The sequence below is a fragment of the Mytilus galloprovincialis genome, chromosome 7, assembly GCF_965363235.1.
Source record: "Mytilus galloprovincialis chromosome 7, xbMytGall1.hap1.1, whole genome shotgun sequence".
In the NCBI taxonomy this organism is placed as follows: domain Eukaryota; kingdom Metazoa; phylum Mollusca; class Bivalvia; order Mytilida; family Mytilidae; genus Mytilus; species Mytilus galloprovincialis.
In genome coordinates this window covers 33,835,674-33,855,331 of record NC_134844.1, presented here as the reverse complement: position 1 = coordinate 33,855,331, position 19,658 = coordinate 33,835,674, and the positions used below count along the sequence as shown (strand labels likewise).

General features: G+C 33.4%; 1 protein-coding gene across 6 annotated transcripts in view; it reads left to right on the top strand.

The window, feature by feature from the left end:
* Nucleotides 1–18,644, top strand: part of LOC143082831 (uncharacterized) — a 59,662-nt gene extending 41,018 nt beyond the window's left edge. For 5 of the 6 annotated variants that reach the window (XM_076258711.1, XM_076258712.1, XM_076258713.1 and 2 more), the window contains 13 exons: nt 1,440–1,553; nt 5,987–6,064; nt 6,953–7,060; nt 7,956–8,448; nt 8,760–8,962; nt 9,523–9,950; nt 11,564–11,721; nt 12,160–12,362; nt 12,735–12,958; nt 13,222–13,380; nt 13,856–13,985; nt 14,201–14,300; nt 15,012–18,644. In XM_076258711.1, coding sequence (XP_076114826.1) covers nt 1,440–1,553; nt 5,987–6,064; nt 6,953–7,060; nt 7,956–8,448; nt 8,760–8,962; nt 9,523–9,950; nt 11,564–11,721; nt 12,160–12,362; nt 12,735–12,958; nt 13,222–13,380; nt 13,856–13,985; nt 14,201–14,300; nt 15,012–18,592 — 5,979 coding nt within the window. In that variant the 3' untranslated portion in view covers nt 18,593–18,644. Of the gene's footprint in view, nt 1–1,439; nt 1,554–3,642; nt 3,870–5,986; nt 6,065–6,952; nt 7,061–7,955; nt 8,449–8,759; nt 8,963–9,522; nt 9,951–11,563; nt 11,722–12,159; nt 12,363–12,734; nt 12,959–13,221; nt 13,381–13,855; nt 13,986–14,200; nt 14,301–15,011 lie in introns of those variants that run through there. The other variant, XM_076258715.1, reaches the window with a different exon arrangement.
* The last annotated feature ends 1,014 nt before the right edge of the window (nt 18,645–19,658 follow it).

Genomic DNA, 19,658 nt, shown 5'->3' with positions numbered 1-19,658 from the left:
AATAAGAACTGTCCGTGAATGATCACGATGGCTTTAAATCTAGTTTCACCCTAGGAACAATCTAACCATAAGACAACATTCCATCTGTTTCTTTGAAGCATTACTAGTTTTAATTATCTTGTTATAAATGTGGCAATTAAAAAGTTTAACCTGAACTTGTATATTTTTTATAGAGGTTAAACGTACTCTTTAATCCTGAAACGTGTTTGTTCATTGAGTAAAATTTCAAACGAAATTATAATGTCGGTGTTGACATATGACGAAAGTATTTCTATATTAACGATGAATGCTCTAAAATCACCAGACAATTAAACGTGGTATTATTTAAGAATGCTCTTAAATGATCATACAATCTAGTTTCACCCTAGGAACAATCTAACCATAAGACAACATTCCATCTGTTTCTTTAAAGCATTACTAGTTTTAATTATCTTGTTATAAATGTGGCAATTAAAAAGTTTAACCTGAACTTGTATATTTTTTATAGAGGTTAAACGTACTCTTTAATCCTGAAACGTGTTTGTTCATTGAGTAAAATTTCAAACGAAATCATAATGTCGGTGTTGACATATGACGAAAGTATTTCTATATTAACGATGAATGCTCTAAAATCACCAGACAATTAAACATGGTATTATTTAAGAATGCTCTTAAATGATCATACCAGTGGCGGATCCAGGGGAGGGGGGGGGGGGTTCCGGGGGTGCGCACCCCCCCCTTTATTTTTGCCGATCAATGCATTTGTATCGGGACATATGTTTTGCACCCCTTTGCACCCCCCCCCTTTTGCCCTGGGTTAGCACCCCCCTTTCGAAAATTCCTGCATCCGCCCCTGCATACAATCAAATTAAAATTACTTATAGATATGCATTATTGTTGGTCTACAGCTATATTGATCAATAGCCGATCAACACTCATGCTGTGATTTCGAACTTCGCTCTTTATGAGGTATGTTCGACTCCGATCTCAATTAACGTTTTCCTGTCGAAGGTCGGTAGTTTTCTCAGGGTACTCGGGCATCCTCCACAAAACCTAGCCGCCATGTTATAGCAAAGTGTATTGACAGTGGCATTAAAATTCAAAAACAAACACACAAACAAACATACAAACATACAGATTAGTATAAATTTTAAGGAACCAGCTGAAACCACCTCCAGTGCAGGATTTTGTTCGTTGTGTTGAAGACACATTGGTGGACTTTGGCTGTTTACTGCGTTTTGGTCTGATTGTTGTCTCTTTCACACATTCCCTGTTTACATTCTTTATTTCATTATCATTATTTTTCCATTTCATATGTCTAATATAGTTAGGCATTGGTTAATCAACTACCCCATAAAAATTTCCAACAGGAAATATTGTAGAAAAAGATAGCGTTGTCAGAGAAGAATATCATTTTTTTTCTATAAATGATAAAATACTAAATTCTTCTTTTATTTCAGCATGCTGATGATGGGAGAAGAAGAGCAGGCGTACTGCCTCCATTACAAGTCAAACGAGAACCAACTTTCCACAGACAACCAAAGGGCAATACAACTCTGTCTAACCCAGAGGAGGTAAGCACATTATAGAATATGTTAGATATAAAGGACAAAGGCAGTGGCGGATCCAGAACTTTCCGTAAAGGGGGGGGGTGGGGGGGGGGTCAGTCATGCTTCAATGATTCCCTATATAATCAACCAAATTTTTCCCACGAAAGGGGGGGGGGGCGGACCCCCAGGCCCTCCCTGGGTCCGCCTATGAAAGGAACAAATGTAACAAATACGTTTCCGTGACAGCTTAAAAAAGATCAAAACATTGGTCTAGGACTTTTCAGTAACATGAAATAATTCTCTGTATCATGAATAAATGCACACTTATCTTTTTGTCTTTTTGACATTATATCACGAGAAACAAAACATCCTGTAATTCAGTATCAATTTTTCACTTGTGATTTTCAAATAATGTGTACCAGAGTATACATGTGTTTATGTGCTTTGGTTGCTTAATACGTATTTGAGAAGCTTCAATTGTTTATAATATATATATTGAATCTTCCAATGTCAATTTGAAAATCTTTGCTCTGCCTTTTCCACATATTCGTTGGAGAGACATTGTGGCTTATAGCTTGGCAATCATTTGTCCACTGGCTTTTGAGCGTCATTAGGTAGCAGAGTAATATCACTAACATCGCGAGGAGCTCCGAGTGACTTGTGATGGCAGGATAATAAAACTGGAATTTTGTCTATGTTTGTACTTTGGACTCTCTAGCAACATCATATGTACAATGTATGATGATATCACACAACCTTTAAATAAGATAGCCATACATTAGTATATAACATAAAGTTTCAACATAAGATCATTATAACAATCGTATCAATGATACAACCATTGGGTCGATGCCACTGCTGGTGGAGATTTAATTCCCTGAGGGTACTATCACCAGCCCAGTAGTCAGCACTTCTGACTGACATGAATTGTCATTGATATGATTATTTATAAATTAACTGTTTACAAAACTTTTGAATTTTTGAAATATTAAGGCCTTTCTACCTCAGGAATAGATTACCTTATCTGTATTTGGCAAAACTTTTAGGAATTTTGGTACTCAATGCTCTTTAACTTCATACTTTATTTGGCCTTTTAAACTTTTTTGGATTTGAGCGTCAATGATGAGTCTTTTGTAGACGAAACGCGCGTCTGGCTTAAATAAAAAAAATAATAATCCTGGTATCTATTGCTAGTTTATATACACTGTCAAACTCAAAATTACCATTAGTTTAGAAAATTTGTGAATAAATCAAACAGATAGTCAATATTATCCTGTCTATTTTAAATGTCTAAAGCCAGTAAGGACTGGTGTACTAGAGTTTGTTAACCCATATAACATCATTATCATATACAAGTTGTATGGTAATGTTCAGATTTATCATTACGTTTTATTCATTTCAACTCGTCTATAACACGTGGTTTTTTTTTTGGTTTTTTTTATGACTGATACTCTTTTTGCTATTAAAACATGTATAATGTATAACAAAGATAAGTTATTTTCTAATAAATTTAACAGCTATACATTATAACGGAAACATGTAATAACGTATAACAAGTTAATGATCCTTCAATGCTTTATAAAACTATTATGTTTTAGGTCTCTGCAAGCAATTCATATTGACTAATTTTTTTGGGGTGGTGAAAGTGGACTTATTTTTCAACAATTGCAGAACTAATGTTTGATAAATTATTGCCCTAAAATGTAATTGTCTTTTAATGTCCCATTAAAGCCTCACCTTACAACAAAATCATTATTGGAATTCATTTTCCGTTGCAATTTGATTCTATTTTTTTGTTATTCTATTAGCTTTAATAGTTTGTTTAACTTTACATAACCTTGCTAATAGGTCAAATTAATATTTTTCGATATTATTGATTTGAAATTATATGTAATAAACAACTTCAGACATGCTAACGTACTTAATATTTACAATGCGTCTGAATACCGTATTACAATAGAACAGAAACTTGTATTTGAGAGGACATACGATCTATAAACCAGCAAATTAGTCATTTATTTAATGGTCGGCTCATATTTTGTATCAATATTGAATATAGCAAATTATCCCATTTATGTAATACTCCGGGTCGTATTTAATATATGTATAACACTTGACTGTGCTTGATTTATATAACTAAGCACTAAGTCGAAGTGATTTTTAACTTGGATACATATATCGAAATATTTAAGAATTCTGGAAGGAAAGTTGTATTGAGATACATGGTGTTGGAATGAATTAACGGTGTAATTATTTTAAGATTGGTATATATCATTAGAGTGCTTTGATTTTTACAATTCAAAGATGAGAAAGGCATCGACTTATAGGCTGGAAAAGAAGGTAAGATCACCTAAATAATCTGAAAGAAAAAGAAAATTGTACTTGTGTATCTGCTATTTCTTGGTGGATGTTTTTATTTATTAAGATTCATTGTCTTGCTATAATCATGATTTTAATCTGATAACCATAAATTTAAGAGTAAATCAAAAAGCATAATAGGAATTAACATTGCAGGTTCCATGTCAAAAATGAATTTTCCAGCGCTTAAAATGTTAAAAAAAAATGTATGCTATTTTTCTAAGCTATTGTGTCTGTTTGTTTTGTTCACACATTGTTGTCAATTTAATGGAATTTGATGAAACTGTCATACAAGTGAGAGGTTTGCCTAGCTTTAAAACCAGGTTCAATCTACCATTTTCTACATAAGAAAATGCCTGTACCAAGTAAGGAGTATGACAATTGTTTATATCCATTCGTTTGATGTGTTTGAGCTTTTGATTTTGAAATTTGATTACGGACTTTCCTGTTTGAATTTTCCTCGGAGTTCAGTATCTTTGTGGTTTTACTTTTCACTTATGATGTACATATGATTGATTGTGAAAAGACCACGATATTTTGTCATTTGTGTCATATCAATAAGTTATCTGTTTACAAGATTTTGAATTGTTCGAAAGACTAAGGATTATCTTCCCAAGGAATACACCACCTTAGCTTTATAACCGACACTGCGATACCCCCATGGGTAGTCAATGTCGTTGCACACACCTTAATAGACGGCTGTATTTTTCAAAACCTTTAGAAATTTTTGGCACTCAATGCTCGTTATCAGCTTTTAACTATTTTTATTTGATCTTCACTTGGTGAGTCTTTTGAAGAAGAAGAAGAAACGGGCGCCGGACGTTCAAAATTATAAACCTGGTATTATTTTCCATTTATAAGATTATTGAGTCCAGTCTTTCTTGCGATAATTCTTTTTCAATGGAAGTTTCTCTGTAGAGTAACTCGACGCTCTTTGTTGATGCTATATATGACATTGTTTGTAAGCCGACTTTAATATTTAATATAGTTATTGATGTGTTACCACATGCAGTGATGGCAACAGGCATTTAAATAGATTTGTTGCAATGAATATTTGAATATTTAATTTGAATGCTAACTCCAGATACTAGATGTATCCGCAAAAAAACTCGTAAATGTATCTTCTCTTTTTTTTGGTAAAACACGACACTCTTTTTAATACTTAATTAAATGATCATCAGAAAGTTCTAAAATATGAATTTGTTAAATGTCTATGACATCGCAGATAAAGACTTATTTAACTAAAAAGAAACATATTCATGGGAAAGCCTTCCTTAAACTTACTCTATGATTATACTAATACTAAATAAATATGGCATTTACCCAAGAAACATTTGACATACCTCTATGTTAAGACACTATATAATGCTTTGACGGATAGTGTCTTTTGTTAGTTCTAGTTGGCCTATCTTAAATCTTTAAACAAAGAGTAAAACCAACCAAACATCGTGTTGTCTGAGAGTTTTTATGAAACGAAAATTAAGATATACATTATATAAATTTATAGTCCTGTCATGTAATGTTGTCAATTTAGTGTTATATTTTACCTTGTCATAAAAGCGCAAGGTTTGGCTAGTAAAAAAAACCCATTTTTTCTAAAAATTTCCTGTACCAAGTCAGGCAAATTGCAGTTGTTATCTTATATTTCGTTTCTGTGTGTGTTACATGGCCGTTTGTTTTTTTGTTGCACTTAAGTGTTTCTGTTGTTTAGTTGTTTTCCTCTTATATAATTGATGTGTTTTCCTCGGTTTTAGTTTGTAACCCGGATTCGTTTTCTCTCAATCGATTTATGACTTTCGAATAGCGGTATACTACTGTTGTCTTTATATATGTATATGTCATTGGGTCTTCAATGTAGCGATTAAATATCGTAGGCTGGCTTCAGCTGGTCCATAAACAATAATATATACTAGTTCATCAAAATAGTAGCTTGGAGATAATAACTCTCTATGCAGTTGCTCTTTTTAAAATTGAATGCTTTACATGTTTTTTTTTTAGCACACCAAAAATAGAAAAAGGTTCATATTGATTCCATAAACAGAACTACCTATATTAAAATGAATATATAGCCCATTTATACAATATCATTAATATTTCAGGCTGGTGATGCCCACTGGAATAAACAGTACAAAAAGTATACCGTCGATGTTGACAAAAGAGTTGTCAATCATCTCAGAGTAAGTAGTATTATTGAACAGTTGCTCTCTCATATCTCAGAGTAAGTAGTATTATTGAACAGTTGCTCTCTCATATCTCAGAGTAAGTAGTATTATTGAACAGTTGCTCTCTCATATCTCAGAGTAAGTAGTATTATTGAACAGTTGCTCTCTCATATCTCAGAGTAAGTAGTATTATTGAACAGTTGCTCTCTCATATCTCAGAGTAAGTAGTATTATTGAACAGTTGCTCTCTCATATCTCAGAGTAAGTAGTATTATTGAACAGTTGCTCTCTCATATCTCAGAGTAAGTAGTATTATTGAACAGTTGATCTCTCATATCTCAGAGTAAGTAGTATTATTGAACAGTTGCTCTCTCATATCTCAGAGTAAGTAGTATTATTGAACAGTTGCTCTCTCATATCTCAGAGTAAGTAGTATTATTGAACAGTTGATCTCTCATATGTCTTATAGTGATGTGCTACAGAACTAAATGAGAACTTGATATACTGTTCAAAAATATAGAAACGATGTACATGAATACCCGCATTCCAAATTGAATAAAGCATAATTGCCAAAAAAAACTTTTACAAACGATCAGACACTGGATTTTAATTTAAAAAAAATACTTCCTTGTATATGGCTTTTGAAAATAATGAAAAAACGTCTAAAAGGCGGAAGTTAGAATCCACTTTAAACACCAAGAATGACACACTGACTACTATCGACATTGGGGAAATTTTCCCAAGAGAAAATATATTAATGTACTAGTACAAGTTTGATGGTTTAGTATCATGTATGATATACATTACTCCCTTTTTGGTTTTATATGAACACTCTTATTCTAATCTTATAATAGATTTAGCTACTCATGCACAGTATTCTAACTAAGACCAATCTATTTGTAGAGAGTTTTAAATAAACGAATAGATGACCACATGAACAGTCTAACAGAGTCGGAAGACAAAGAAACGCCCGACAGTTCATCCAGTCAAAATGCCCCTAGAAAACAACCGGTAAGTCAAGTAAGGCAGAATGCACCTAGAAAACAACGTGTCACTAGAAAACAGCCAGTAACCCTTTTAATTTAAAAAAGGCACTAGAAAACAACCGGTAAGTCATGTAAGTCAGAATGCCAATAGAAAACAACCAGTCACTCCAGTAAGTTAGAATGGCATAGAAAACAACCGGTAAGTCATGTAAGTCAGAATGCTACTATTAAAAAATGATAACTATAGAAAGTATATTTGAAGATAGTTATACATAAACGATTAGATGATGACATGAATAGCCTAACAGAGTCGGAAGACAAAGAAACGCCCGATAGTTGAACCAGTCAGAGTGCTCCTAGAAAAGAACAGGTAACCCCAGTAATGAATAACATTAGAAAACAGCGGGTAAGTCAAGTAAAACAGACTGCCCATAGAAAACAACCTGTAAGTCAAATAAGTCCGAATTCCCATAGAAAACAACCGATAAGTCAAGTAAGTCCGAACACCCCTAGAAAACACCAGGTAAGTCAAGTAAGTCCGAACGCCCCTAGAAAATACCAGGTAAGTCAAGTAAAACAGAATGCCCAAAGAAAACAACAATTAAGTCAAGCAAGTCCGAACGCCACTATTAACAAATGATAACCATAGAAAGTCAAGTCGCGACTTGAAAACAATCGGTAAGTCAAATTAGTAAGAAAACTAATAGATCCTAAGGTTATTTTGTATGTATTGCTCTTCAACATTTAGATTTCTAATTAAGGCTCAGGTACAACTCACCAAAAAAAAAATGAATAGATTTTAAAATAGTTATCATATTTTACATTAAATATAGTTTTTTCGTTTAAGTAATGATCATATTGTATATTAAATATAGTATTTTTCGTTTAAGTAATGTTAATCATAATATTTCTATTTAAAGACTAAAAGACCAGATATATTTAATCGCTATAACGATATAGAAGTCATCAAACCAAAGAAACAAACACCTAAAGAGGACACAAATGGAAAGGTGGAAAACGGGAGGGCTTTACCTGGTATCAAGAGTGAACATGGACACAAAAATGGCCACGCTGCAGTAACTGTTAACGTTACTAATACTGATTCAGCAGCCGATGAAACAGACGGCAAAGCAGGAAGCAATGACGTCACCAACAGTAATTTGAGCGCGGAAGAGGACGAAATCCTTGATATACCACCATTTAATCTTGAAGATGATTCAAGTGACTATGGAGATTTTAGACAATGTCAGGTCAGCCCTGTGCCGACTCCGGTATTACAAAGGCCAATGACAAGAGAACAAACCCGGATATCACACGAGGACAAGGTTTCTGATATTTTAAATGGAAATGTAAATAGATATTGTTCTGCTAATAGTAAAACAATTAGGATTTACCTGTCTTCTGGATTTTCAGGTAAGAGAAATAACATTAATATTAAGAATTTAGCTTAAGAAAATGCGATTTTCTTTTATAAACCTTGTTTGCAAGTGAAAAAATGTCTTCAGTTATAACAATAACAATTTATTTTTGTATTTACCAATGATGTTTTTATTTAACCTTTTTTTACATTTGAGAGAACCCTATATCAGGAATGTTGGATAGCGACCTACATTATACTATGACCTGACTCTGCTTAGTTCTTGTCTGTCTACCTAATATTCCCGCGATATTTAATCAAATTGGTATTAATTGGTTAATTTAGAACTGTACCTTTTAAATTGCAGATTCAGTAACAGAGAGGTCAGTTTTAATGGAAAAAGTATTTCCCCAGCTCCGTAACTTCTGTGCAGCCAAAGGCTTTGAATTAGACGTGTATGATCTCCATTGGGGTTTAAAAGACTGTACTTTTGATGACCACTCATTACCTGAGACATGTCTAAATACACTTCATTCTTGTCTGAGCTCTCAGTATGAGATCAATATGGTGGTAAGTATCTGAACAGATAGAGAATATGTTAAAACATTTTTTCCGTAAATATTTTAATATTTCTTATTGAAACCGAAGAACGATGGAATATTAATCAAATGAAATAACAAATAATAAATAACAAAAACATAGGTGATTGCAAGCAGATTAACACAGAACATGATCAACATCGTGTTTACAAAAAAAGCAGTGTTTAAAATGGTCAATAAAACCCTCTGAACTGCGAGATAATTTGTAGCCCATAAGCAGGCCAGAAATAAAGTATAATGAACTGTACTCCCAGAAAATTTAGTTTTGGTTTTCCTGTTGGCATTGTTCTACACTAGACACTTTTGGGCCCTTTACAGCTTTATGTTCGGTGTGACCAAAGTCTCCGTGTTGAAGGCTGTACTTTGACCTATAATTGTTAACTTTTTTGTACATTGCGACTTGGATGGGGAGTTGCCTCGTTGGCAGTCATACCACATATTATTTTATGTCCACAACTTAAAATTGATATCAGTAAAACATGAAAAATAAATTTTGTTTACGAGCTTTAATTTTCAATCTTTATCTTACAGCTTTTCCTCGGTGAAAAATATGGACCTAGCTTATTACCAGCAAAAATTTCACAAGATGACTTCGAGAAAATCATACAGAAAACAAGAAGTCATACAGAAAATGAGGTTGAAAAGATACGTAAACGTTTAAAAGAAATAGACGAAGTCAAGGAAGAACGTGAAAGGGAAGAAAGTGGAGTTACTTCGGAAAATACTGCAAGTGATTTAAATGACAAAGAGCCATCATCAGCGGATATGTCTCATCAAATAAACTCTGCAAACGACATCAACAAGTTCAGATCTCACGCTGAAACAATCAAACGAGAAGCAGCGGTAGTTAAGATGTTACAGGAGAAACAAGATTCACTTCCTAGTCCTGCCTTATTGATGCATTGGTATAAACTGGATGAAAATCATGTCCCACCTATTTATAGATTGCAAATAATAAGGTATGTTCAAAGTCTCAGAGACGAACAAAAAAGTGTGGAAACCAAGATTTTGTAAAGCTTTATAGCCTAAAAGTTAGTCCGTTCTATTTTTCAATCTCAAAAATATATTCCAAAAGATATTGGAAGCTAATTGCTCCCATTTCACCTCGTCTCGTTATATTTTATTATTGAAATATTTATACATGGATGGAGAACCCATATCTTTTTTTTCCTATCATGTTAATGTTAGATTTTAAAAAGTCATGATACGTGAGAATATTGATAGTAATTTCATTGTTATTTTCAAAAGAGCAATTTAAATTCATTCCAATAAATTATAGTCTATTGAAAATCAGACAGTCACCGATGCATAGGAAATGTTCAAATTGATAAAGCAAACTATCAATATAAAATATACTTTTCTTTTACCATTGAGGTATATATTAAATTCTGTAAAACAAAATAATTAATGACTTGGAAAATAATCAAAAGCCAAAACATAATGAAAGTATGGTATTGTGAGAAATTAGTGGCAACAGCAATTTACCGATCTGCAAATTTCTAAAATCCATTAAGAAATTAGAGGCCACATCTTTAAATTTTTTTTATTAATTCAGAAATTATAGGCAACAGTAGTTTACCGATCTGCAAATCTCGTTTATCAATTCAGAAATTGTAGGCAACAGTAGTTTACCGATCTGCAAATCTCGTTTATCAATTCAGAAATTGTAGGCAACAGTAGTTTACCAATCTGCAAATCTCGTTTATCAATTCAGAAATTATAGGCAACAGCAAGTAGTTTACCGATCTGCAAATTTCTTTTATCAATTCAGAAATTATAGGCAACAGTAGTTTACCGATCTGCAAATCTCGTTTATCAATTCAGACATTGTAGGCAACAGTAGTTTACCAATCTGCAAATCTCGTTTATCAATTCAGAAATTATAGGCAACAGCTAGTAGTTTACCGATCTGCAAATTTCTTTTATTAATTCAGAAATTATAGGCAACAGTAGTTTACCGATCTGCAAATCTCGTTTATCAATTCAGAAATTGTAGGCAACAGTAGTTTACCGATCTGCAAATCTCGTTTATCAATTCAGAAATTATAGGCAACAGCAAGTAGTTTACCGATCTGCAAATTTCTTTTATCAATTCAGAAATTTTAGACAACAGTAGTTTACCGATCTGCCAATCTCGTAAATCCATTAAGAAATTAGAGGCGACAGTAGTTAACCGATCTTTAAATCTCGTTTATCAATTAAAAAATTAGAGTAACAGTAGTTTACCGATCTGCAAATATCATAAGCACATTAAGGAGATACAAATTAATGTAAATAAAATTTGGGGTCTCATGATCTTAGAATTTAGAATGAGGACAAGTGCGTCAATGACAGGGTTAAGCTTGTCCTTTACATAGAAAACATATTACATCTAAATATAGTATAAACTAAAATAATCATGAAGTAGGTCTGAAGAAAAATGAATCTTTAAGCACCTCACATTTTCATTTATTTACCTCGGAGTCCTCGCACTTATTCAAAATTATTTTTTTTTGTGGGCGGAATAATTAAAATTCCATCCGTTATTTTGTAAAATTAATCTTCAATAATTGTTATTCATGTATTATTTCAGCTCGGAGTACTCAGATTTTGTTAAAGGTGATTTTTCTAGACGTGAAGCTGGACGAACATCGTGGAAGGAAGTTGAAGCTAAAATTCAATCAGTTCTTATGCAGATTGTACCAGAGGTCTTCCCTGATGAAAAATCTAGGAGAAAATTTTCGAGTTCATGTAGGTATTTCCTGTATTTTCAGGAAGTGTGTATAGTAACACCTCGATTCAGAACTTTATTTCTTTTTAAGAAAATTTGAGATATGTTGTACGATAAGATGAGATCTTCTGATAATCACAAAAATAAAGCAAAGTTCACTTTCCTTTTATAGTTGATGTGGTTGACTGTTCCCTGATTGTTGTCTCTTAATCCATTTATGACTTCTGAACAGCGTTATTATATTGTTGCCTTTATTTAGAGTGATAAATTTGCGAAAATTGACAACGTCATGATAAAAAACTAAATTGGTAACAACTGGACATTGAACGGATATAGTTAACTAAACAAACTCTATTGAGACATAACTTAAAGCTGATAAAAATACAACATGATAGAAAGTGTAACACATATTTATAATATGTCCAACAAAGTTTATCTGTAGATATTATTTTTTTCAGTATTGGATCTTGAAATTGAATATGGTATTGTGAACTCTGATTCAGCATGTGATCATTGTGTAGTCATTCACCGCACGTTAGAACACATCACCTCTGGGATTGGTCAAGAGTCGAACTCGGACTACATTGATGTTGTAAATAGACGTCTTGAAAACACGAAACACAGTCGGATTACAGAGTATCGAGACATTATACATACAATGGTAAGAAATAAAATGTTTATTATGATTTAGAAGTAAAAGTTTGCGCTGGTTGTTATTGTTATTCGATATTTTCCAATAAGTTTTTTTTTAAACTTTATATTTTTGTCTTTTTAAAATGTTTTGTTTTAAGCGTACTCGATCAAAAAGTAATAGCAAAAACACATGTTGGGTACACATTTTTCAAATTTGCATATAAATATCAAATTCAGGAAAAATATCCTCAATTTCTAAGATTTATGAAGTAAGAATAGATTTACTACTATTATGAAATGATAATGAAAATGCAAAAGAATTTAGAAAATTTGGTTCATTTCTTGAACACTTTCTTGAAATTGTTTGAAAGTAATAATATATTTGCCATACTCTTCACAGGTTTCTGTAGCCAATGTTTTGCCTTATGAGATTGAATGGGTTGCTGGAGGAATCAAAACTAGTGGTGGTCGTCATCAGCAAGTTTACCTCGACAAAATGTGTAAACAGCTTCAGGATACAATACAAAATCGTCTATACCAGGATCTAGAAGCTATGAAAAATCAAGAAAACAAGCTGAAATTATTTGACGAAGTGTCACATCATGTCAGCTTCTGTCAACAGAGGTACTAACAAATATCATTTTTAAAACTTAAAACTTATGTATATTAATTGTAAGTATGCAGTTGACACTGCATTAAATATCCTTTCAAAGAGTTCACTGATTGATTGAGTTGAACCCACTACACATATTGATATTTAACAAGATCAATATTTTTAAAATTATTTATAAAGTCACAAATTATTCTTGTTTGCATTTTACAAAAACATTCATTGTTTGCTGAAAATATTTTATATTTTATATTTTTATGAATGTACCTTTTTTCAGAGCAAGAAGTTTCCAAGGTCGACAGGAGCAACTACAGCTTATAAAATCTTATCTGTTATCCAATTGTCGATCTCCTTTGGTAGTCTACGGCCCTGGTGGTAGTGGTAAAACAGCTCTGCTGTCAAAAGTGGCAAGGGATACAAAGACATGGTTCAAGACGTGAGTTTTCTTATTTTTTTAAGCCTTGTATCTATACTGAGCTTTTATTATTCCAGGTTTCACTTAAAACAGTCACTAAATTGATCACTTCAAGGAGATATGTCAGAAGTTTTCTGTCAAATCAACGCAATTGTCTTAGCTATTCAAATACTAGGTTTAGAAAAGTTACATTATTTCACTTATAATGCAACTTAACATTTGTGGAAATACATGGACAATAATTTGTTTACATAAAAGCAAAGTGTATGTGAGAAAATATAAGTAAACACGAGCAACAACAATTGAAATTGATTTTTACCGATCTAGTAATATTTTCTACATCAGAAAAATCCTGTACCAAGTCAAGAACATGACAGTTGTTATCCATTCGTTTGATGAGTTTGAGCTTTTGATTTTTGCCATTTGATAAGGGACTTTCCTTTTTGAATTTTCCTTGGAGTTTGGTATTTTTTTATTTTACCTATGTACATTTTAGGGTGGATGCAAGAATAGTTTTACGATCCATTGGTAAAACAACATCATCAGTAAATGTGCGAACCCTTCTGAGAGATATTTGTCAACAACTATGTTTGATACTGGATGCAGATGACGAAGACATGCCAACGGTAAGTTAACTTACCAATTTTTATTAACTGTAGTAGCAGTTGAAATTTTTTAAACATAAGGTTTAACTTTTATCAATACAAACTACATAATCTCAACGCGTTTGTCTCATTTTAGTATTTGGCCTGTGGTTCATTAATAATGTCAAAAGAACGAATGTAGTGTCATCTTAAACTCTTAAAGTATTTTTTAACATTATTTTTTTTCTTTTAAATAGGAATACAAGGGACTTATGAACTTCTTCAATCAACTATTGTCACAAGCAACAGAGCAGAGTCATTTAGTGATACTTATTGACTCCCTTGATCAGCTTACAGGTAAATTCAATTTAGATGTTTTTTTGTTTTAAATATATCTTTTTTTTTTATTGTATCCAACATTATGGTTTACAATCTCAAACTTTTCGAATATATACATTTCAATAGAAAATTGCATCCAAATTGTTAAACATTTTCAGTGTGTGTTCGATGTATAATTTTGAGTTAACCTATATGACTCGGAGAAAGAAGCATTTTTTTGTTTTTTGATGTTACAAAAAATAAAAGTATTTTAAGTTTACTAAACCTTAAGTTGATGGGTTGAGAGGACGAACGTGTGATTTATCATTTTACATCAGTTTAGTTGTAGAAAGCAATATTCGCTGGGCAAACGAGAGTCATACCATTATGGTTGTTACTTAAAACCATGAGAGGAAAAAAAAACGAAAAAACAGTGATTCATAGATTCCATTCCAAATAACCGAAAATGATGAGAATGAATGGTATAGATAGTAACTTCGTATTTTCATGCAGACAGCTATTTATCAGTTTTTCTCTTCTATTTTCATAAACTCACAGTTAGATATGTTTGCCTAATGTTTTGTCAGAAGGATGGAATGAACATTTATCTTCTGTAAGTTATCAGAATATTGAAAGAAAATTCAAAATTTATTGTAAGACAATCCACCAAAGTTTTCAAACAACATTTGTATCGAGTAATTAATGAATTTAAAAACTGCTTTACTTAATTTTCTACTTCAATAATTTCAGATGAACATGATGGACGAAAGATGAGCTGGTTACCAAAGAAATTACCACATTATGCACACGTCATCGTATCAACTAGTCCTGATGAAAAATATGAATGTCTCCCACAATTGAAGAAGATGTTACGTAATGATGCTTTTATTGAATTACCAGATTTACCAGTTGAAGATGCAGTTGAAATATTAAATCATTGGTTGATGAAAGACAATCGTGCTCTTCAACAATACCAATTTGATTTGATTATTGACAAGTTCACCACATGTGCTCTTCCATTATTTCTGAAAGTAGCATATGATGAGGCGATGTCATGGACGTCTTACATGGATCCTGATCAATGTAAATTGATGGATACTGTCAAGAAAATGGCCGGTTTCAAATTTTCTAAGATGGAATTAAAATATGGCGAAGCTACCATTAAACGTGCGTTAGGTTATATTGCTGCTTCAAGGAGTGGGGTCACGGATAATGAGATGGAAGACCTTCTGTCACTTGATGATGCTGTGATGGATGAAGTTATGGTTCGTTATACACCTCCACGTCGCCATTTCCCACAAATCATATGGGTCAAAATAAGAGAGGAGCTTAGTTATTACCTGACTGAAAGTAAGACCTACAATATCAATACGATAAGATGGTCGCATGGTCAGTTTAACGAAGCTGCAATAGACCGATATCTTAAAAACAAAGATAAAGCACCTTCTTACCACAAGGCAATGGCAGAATACTTCATGGGAGAATGGGCAGAGAAACCAAAACCGTTCGGAGGAAACACACGAGGAAGTCTTCGATATGTTTCTTCTCAGCAAATGCATTTTGAGTCAAATGCCGAGGGTGAGGAAATTTTCTACAATGTACGGAAAACTAATGAACTACCATATCACCTTTTGAATTCACAGCAAATGGAAAATTTCAAAAGCCATACGTTATGCAATTTTGAATGGGTTCTTGCCAAGTTGTGTGGAACATCTCTTAGAGAACTGGTAGAGGAGTATCAAACAGCTCTTTTGACTGAACCAGGTGATATGGACCTAAGAACACTATCAGATGCCATACAGTTATCTGGAGAAGCACTTACTAAAGATCCGAGACAGCTAGCGTCTCAAATGGTAGGTCGATTACATGGAGTTCTAGCCAAAGATGTTCCGACTTCACCAGGAGACCCTCGAAAATATCCATTCTTGCATACTTTTATGAACCAAGCAAAAGTGCCGTCTGTGTTATCTTTAATTCCATCAATTGGATGCTTGACACAACCTGGAGGTGTACTGTTTGACCTACTTTCAGGACATACTGATCCCATTACAGCAGTGACCTTAACAACTGATGGATTAAAGGCGCTCACATGCTCAAAGGATAATACAATGAAGTTGTGGGATCTAAGAACAGGGAAAGTAATGCGAACCATTGAAAACGTTGGAACAAGTGTTCGAATGATTCGGCCTGCTATGAACAATGCCTTAATAGTAACCGTGGAGGGTAGTGTAATAAAGGTTTGGAATATCCGCTACAATGAACTTGTACTAGTAATAGATAAATATGTCGATCCTCCGGAAATCGGAATTGCTGGTGAAGGGAAATATTTGTGTGCATTGTTTGATGGCAGTAACATGTTGCGCACTTGGAACTTAAGTAAAAGTAATTATCCTATGCTGTCTTCTGTGACTATTGACAATCATAAAGTATTTCAAGAGAGATCTGTTCTAATTGCACCTAATTCGTTCGACGAAAGAATACTTGTTGCCTTTAGGGGAGCAAATGTGGGAGCAGTTCATCATGCAAGAACAGGAAAACATATGCATACACTTAATTGCAGCGAAGATTCTTCCTCCGTTACAAGTCTTGGTATTACGAGAGACTACTATATAATGGCATGCAGGCAAAATTTTATGAAACTTCATGAAATATTTCAGCTGGAATTGTTTGACCAGAAAAAAGGTCGATACATCCGTAGTGTCCGTGGATGTATACATGATCGCATTACTGAAATGCATTTGAATTATATTGGATCTCATGCCATTTGTATCAATGCAAACGAACAAACAAGTACCACAGATATAGCAATCTGGAACGTGGAAACCGAAGACCACAAGCATTTAGCCCGTCACTCGGGTGTATCTACAATGGGGGCTTGTTCAGATTTTAGATTCTGTCTAACGGCAGGTAAAAATGATCGTTCTTTGCACATATGGAACATAAGTGCAAAAATAAATCAGAGTCAACCCAAGTTAAAGAAAAATCTTGGCGTGAATCAGATCGTGCCAATGGTTGACAATCCAAGATATGTGGTCGCCCGACAAATGAACAATGGTCCTGTGAGCATATGGAATGTTGCAAAAGCAAAATGTTTGGACAAAGCTGTCCGAATAGAAAGGGGACTCTCGGATTCATCCGATGTCGTTCTTATTCGGAATACAAGAGTTATTATATTGACTGACAAAGGATTTTCTGCAAATACAGATTCGTCTAGACCGGTCTTCAAAACCCTTCTTACATATGATCTTCAGTCAAAACGCTTCATACGTAAATTAGATAGTTGTTTCATCCCGCCATTACCAGCGCATGAATATGTTCTCCTCGATGATGACCGTCTCCTTAGTTTATCTGATTCTAGAAATCATTTTGTCATTTGGAACATGAATACAAGAAACCCAGATGACAGAATTAGACCAAACTTTACAGAAATAGAAAAGAAAAGGGGAATTGGAGTTAGGGAAAATTCCTCACTTATCAAACCAGGTCTTGGAGTAACAATGACGCCATGGGATCGTAGATCCGAAACATTGTCGGCGAAAAAGAGGAGACAGCAAAAGGAAATGGAAGCTGAAAAGAAAAGAATAGATGAACTGAAAAATGAAAAAGACAATAACATTGATCAATACGTCATAAGTGGAAACCATCGTATTATTGTAGCGTCCTTCTTTGCTCATCATATGTGTGTATTTGATATTGTTGACAAAAAACATACACAGACTATGGTGAGTGACACTTCAATGTTGTTTTTACATGTGTCCGCTATCACACATGAAGGCGATTATATAGTTCATGCAAACTACGACGAGGAAAATAAGATGAGTTTTGTCACATTGTGGGACTGCACGACTGGGAATGTTAAAAAAAGATTGAAAAATGAAAGTGATGTCATGGCATTGGGAATCACAGACAATGCGTCACGTGTCATCATAGGCAGAGGAAAGAATGAACTGCATATCTGGGATCCGATGTATTCCAGGTCTTTGCAAAAAATAAAAGGTTATCGCGGTTTAGAATTTAGCACTGAGAGTAAAATATTCGTTATAAACGAAGGAAAGCGAGCTGTAGTATATGCTGGAGATGTTTCTATTTGGGATATTGAAAAGGCATCTGTTATAGCCATTTTCACACCAGACATGCGAATAAACTGTGTAAACATAGCTTTGAATGGTCAGCTGATAACATTTGGTCTACAAGAAGTTTCTGACGTTGTTACTCTTAAACTCACGTCAAAGAATACATTGACAATGTTAGAGCAGGGTGGGGAAGATATGTTCGGTGAAGCTCCAGATGAGTCATCAGAAGAGGAAGAAGACGAAGAAGATTATGATTGATGATATACAAACATTTGATATCGTTTGGTTGGAAATTAGTCTTAAGTTCAAACGTGAGAAACAGCAAAATCCCAAAACATAAAATGTTAACTCGTTCTTTATATAAAAGGAGAAGGTATGAGTCATAAGCTTTGCTTTGAAATTGAAAATAGATTAAAATTACCAATTTTTATTAGTATTTGATTGTACATTTTTGTTAAATGCGAAAGTGTGTTGCCTATATAAATGCTGAATTGAAGATCATGCTATGTAACGTTTACCATTTTTCTCAAATGCAAGACCTAAGCAAGTTTCATGGAAAATATTGATATTGATATATGGCATACTTGTGAACATCTGAAGGATGATATTTGATATACTCATAATTCAGTTTGATATTTAAATGCAAAGCAACGACAAAAATGTGGCTGAATCATGCCTTCTTCCTTCATGTGCATAATATTTTTAGTGTTTTTTTTTTCTTTCATTTTATACTTTTGTACCAGCTTCTCATTGTTCATTGACAAAACATCCCTTTTCATCGTTATTTTCGTAAAATCATCCGTAGAAATGGCACATAATTCTATGTAAACGTATCATGCAATTTATCTTTCATTTCATCAATGTCGTCAGTATTGCATGAGACGAGACGAAGAGACGAGACGTTTGAAGTTTTGTTGTTGACATCTTTTAATGATGAAATCATCATTGCTAGAATATATGTCTTTTCATTAATTGTTAAAAATCCCGATTCAGTATTGACACAGGAACTGTGTTGACATCTTAGTTGTCAGTATTGAATACTGTTATGTTCTAATTGTTATTTGTTTATTTTATTTTTTTGTGTAATCAACTTGTCCAATATTTTTTTATTTATATTGTCAGCCTCCCTCAATCAAACGTTCGAGTGATTGTTATTCAGTAATAATTCTTTTGTATCAAACTTATATTCGGTCTCTCTCGGTTTTAGTTTGTTACCTGGATTGGTATTTGCTTTATCAAATTGTTACTATTAAACAGCAGTATAATACTGTTGTCTTTATTTATTCCTTCGTTTTCGTATGTCCGGCATGACATTGGTAGGAAC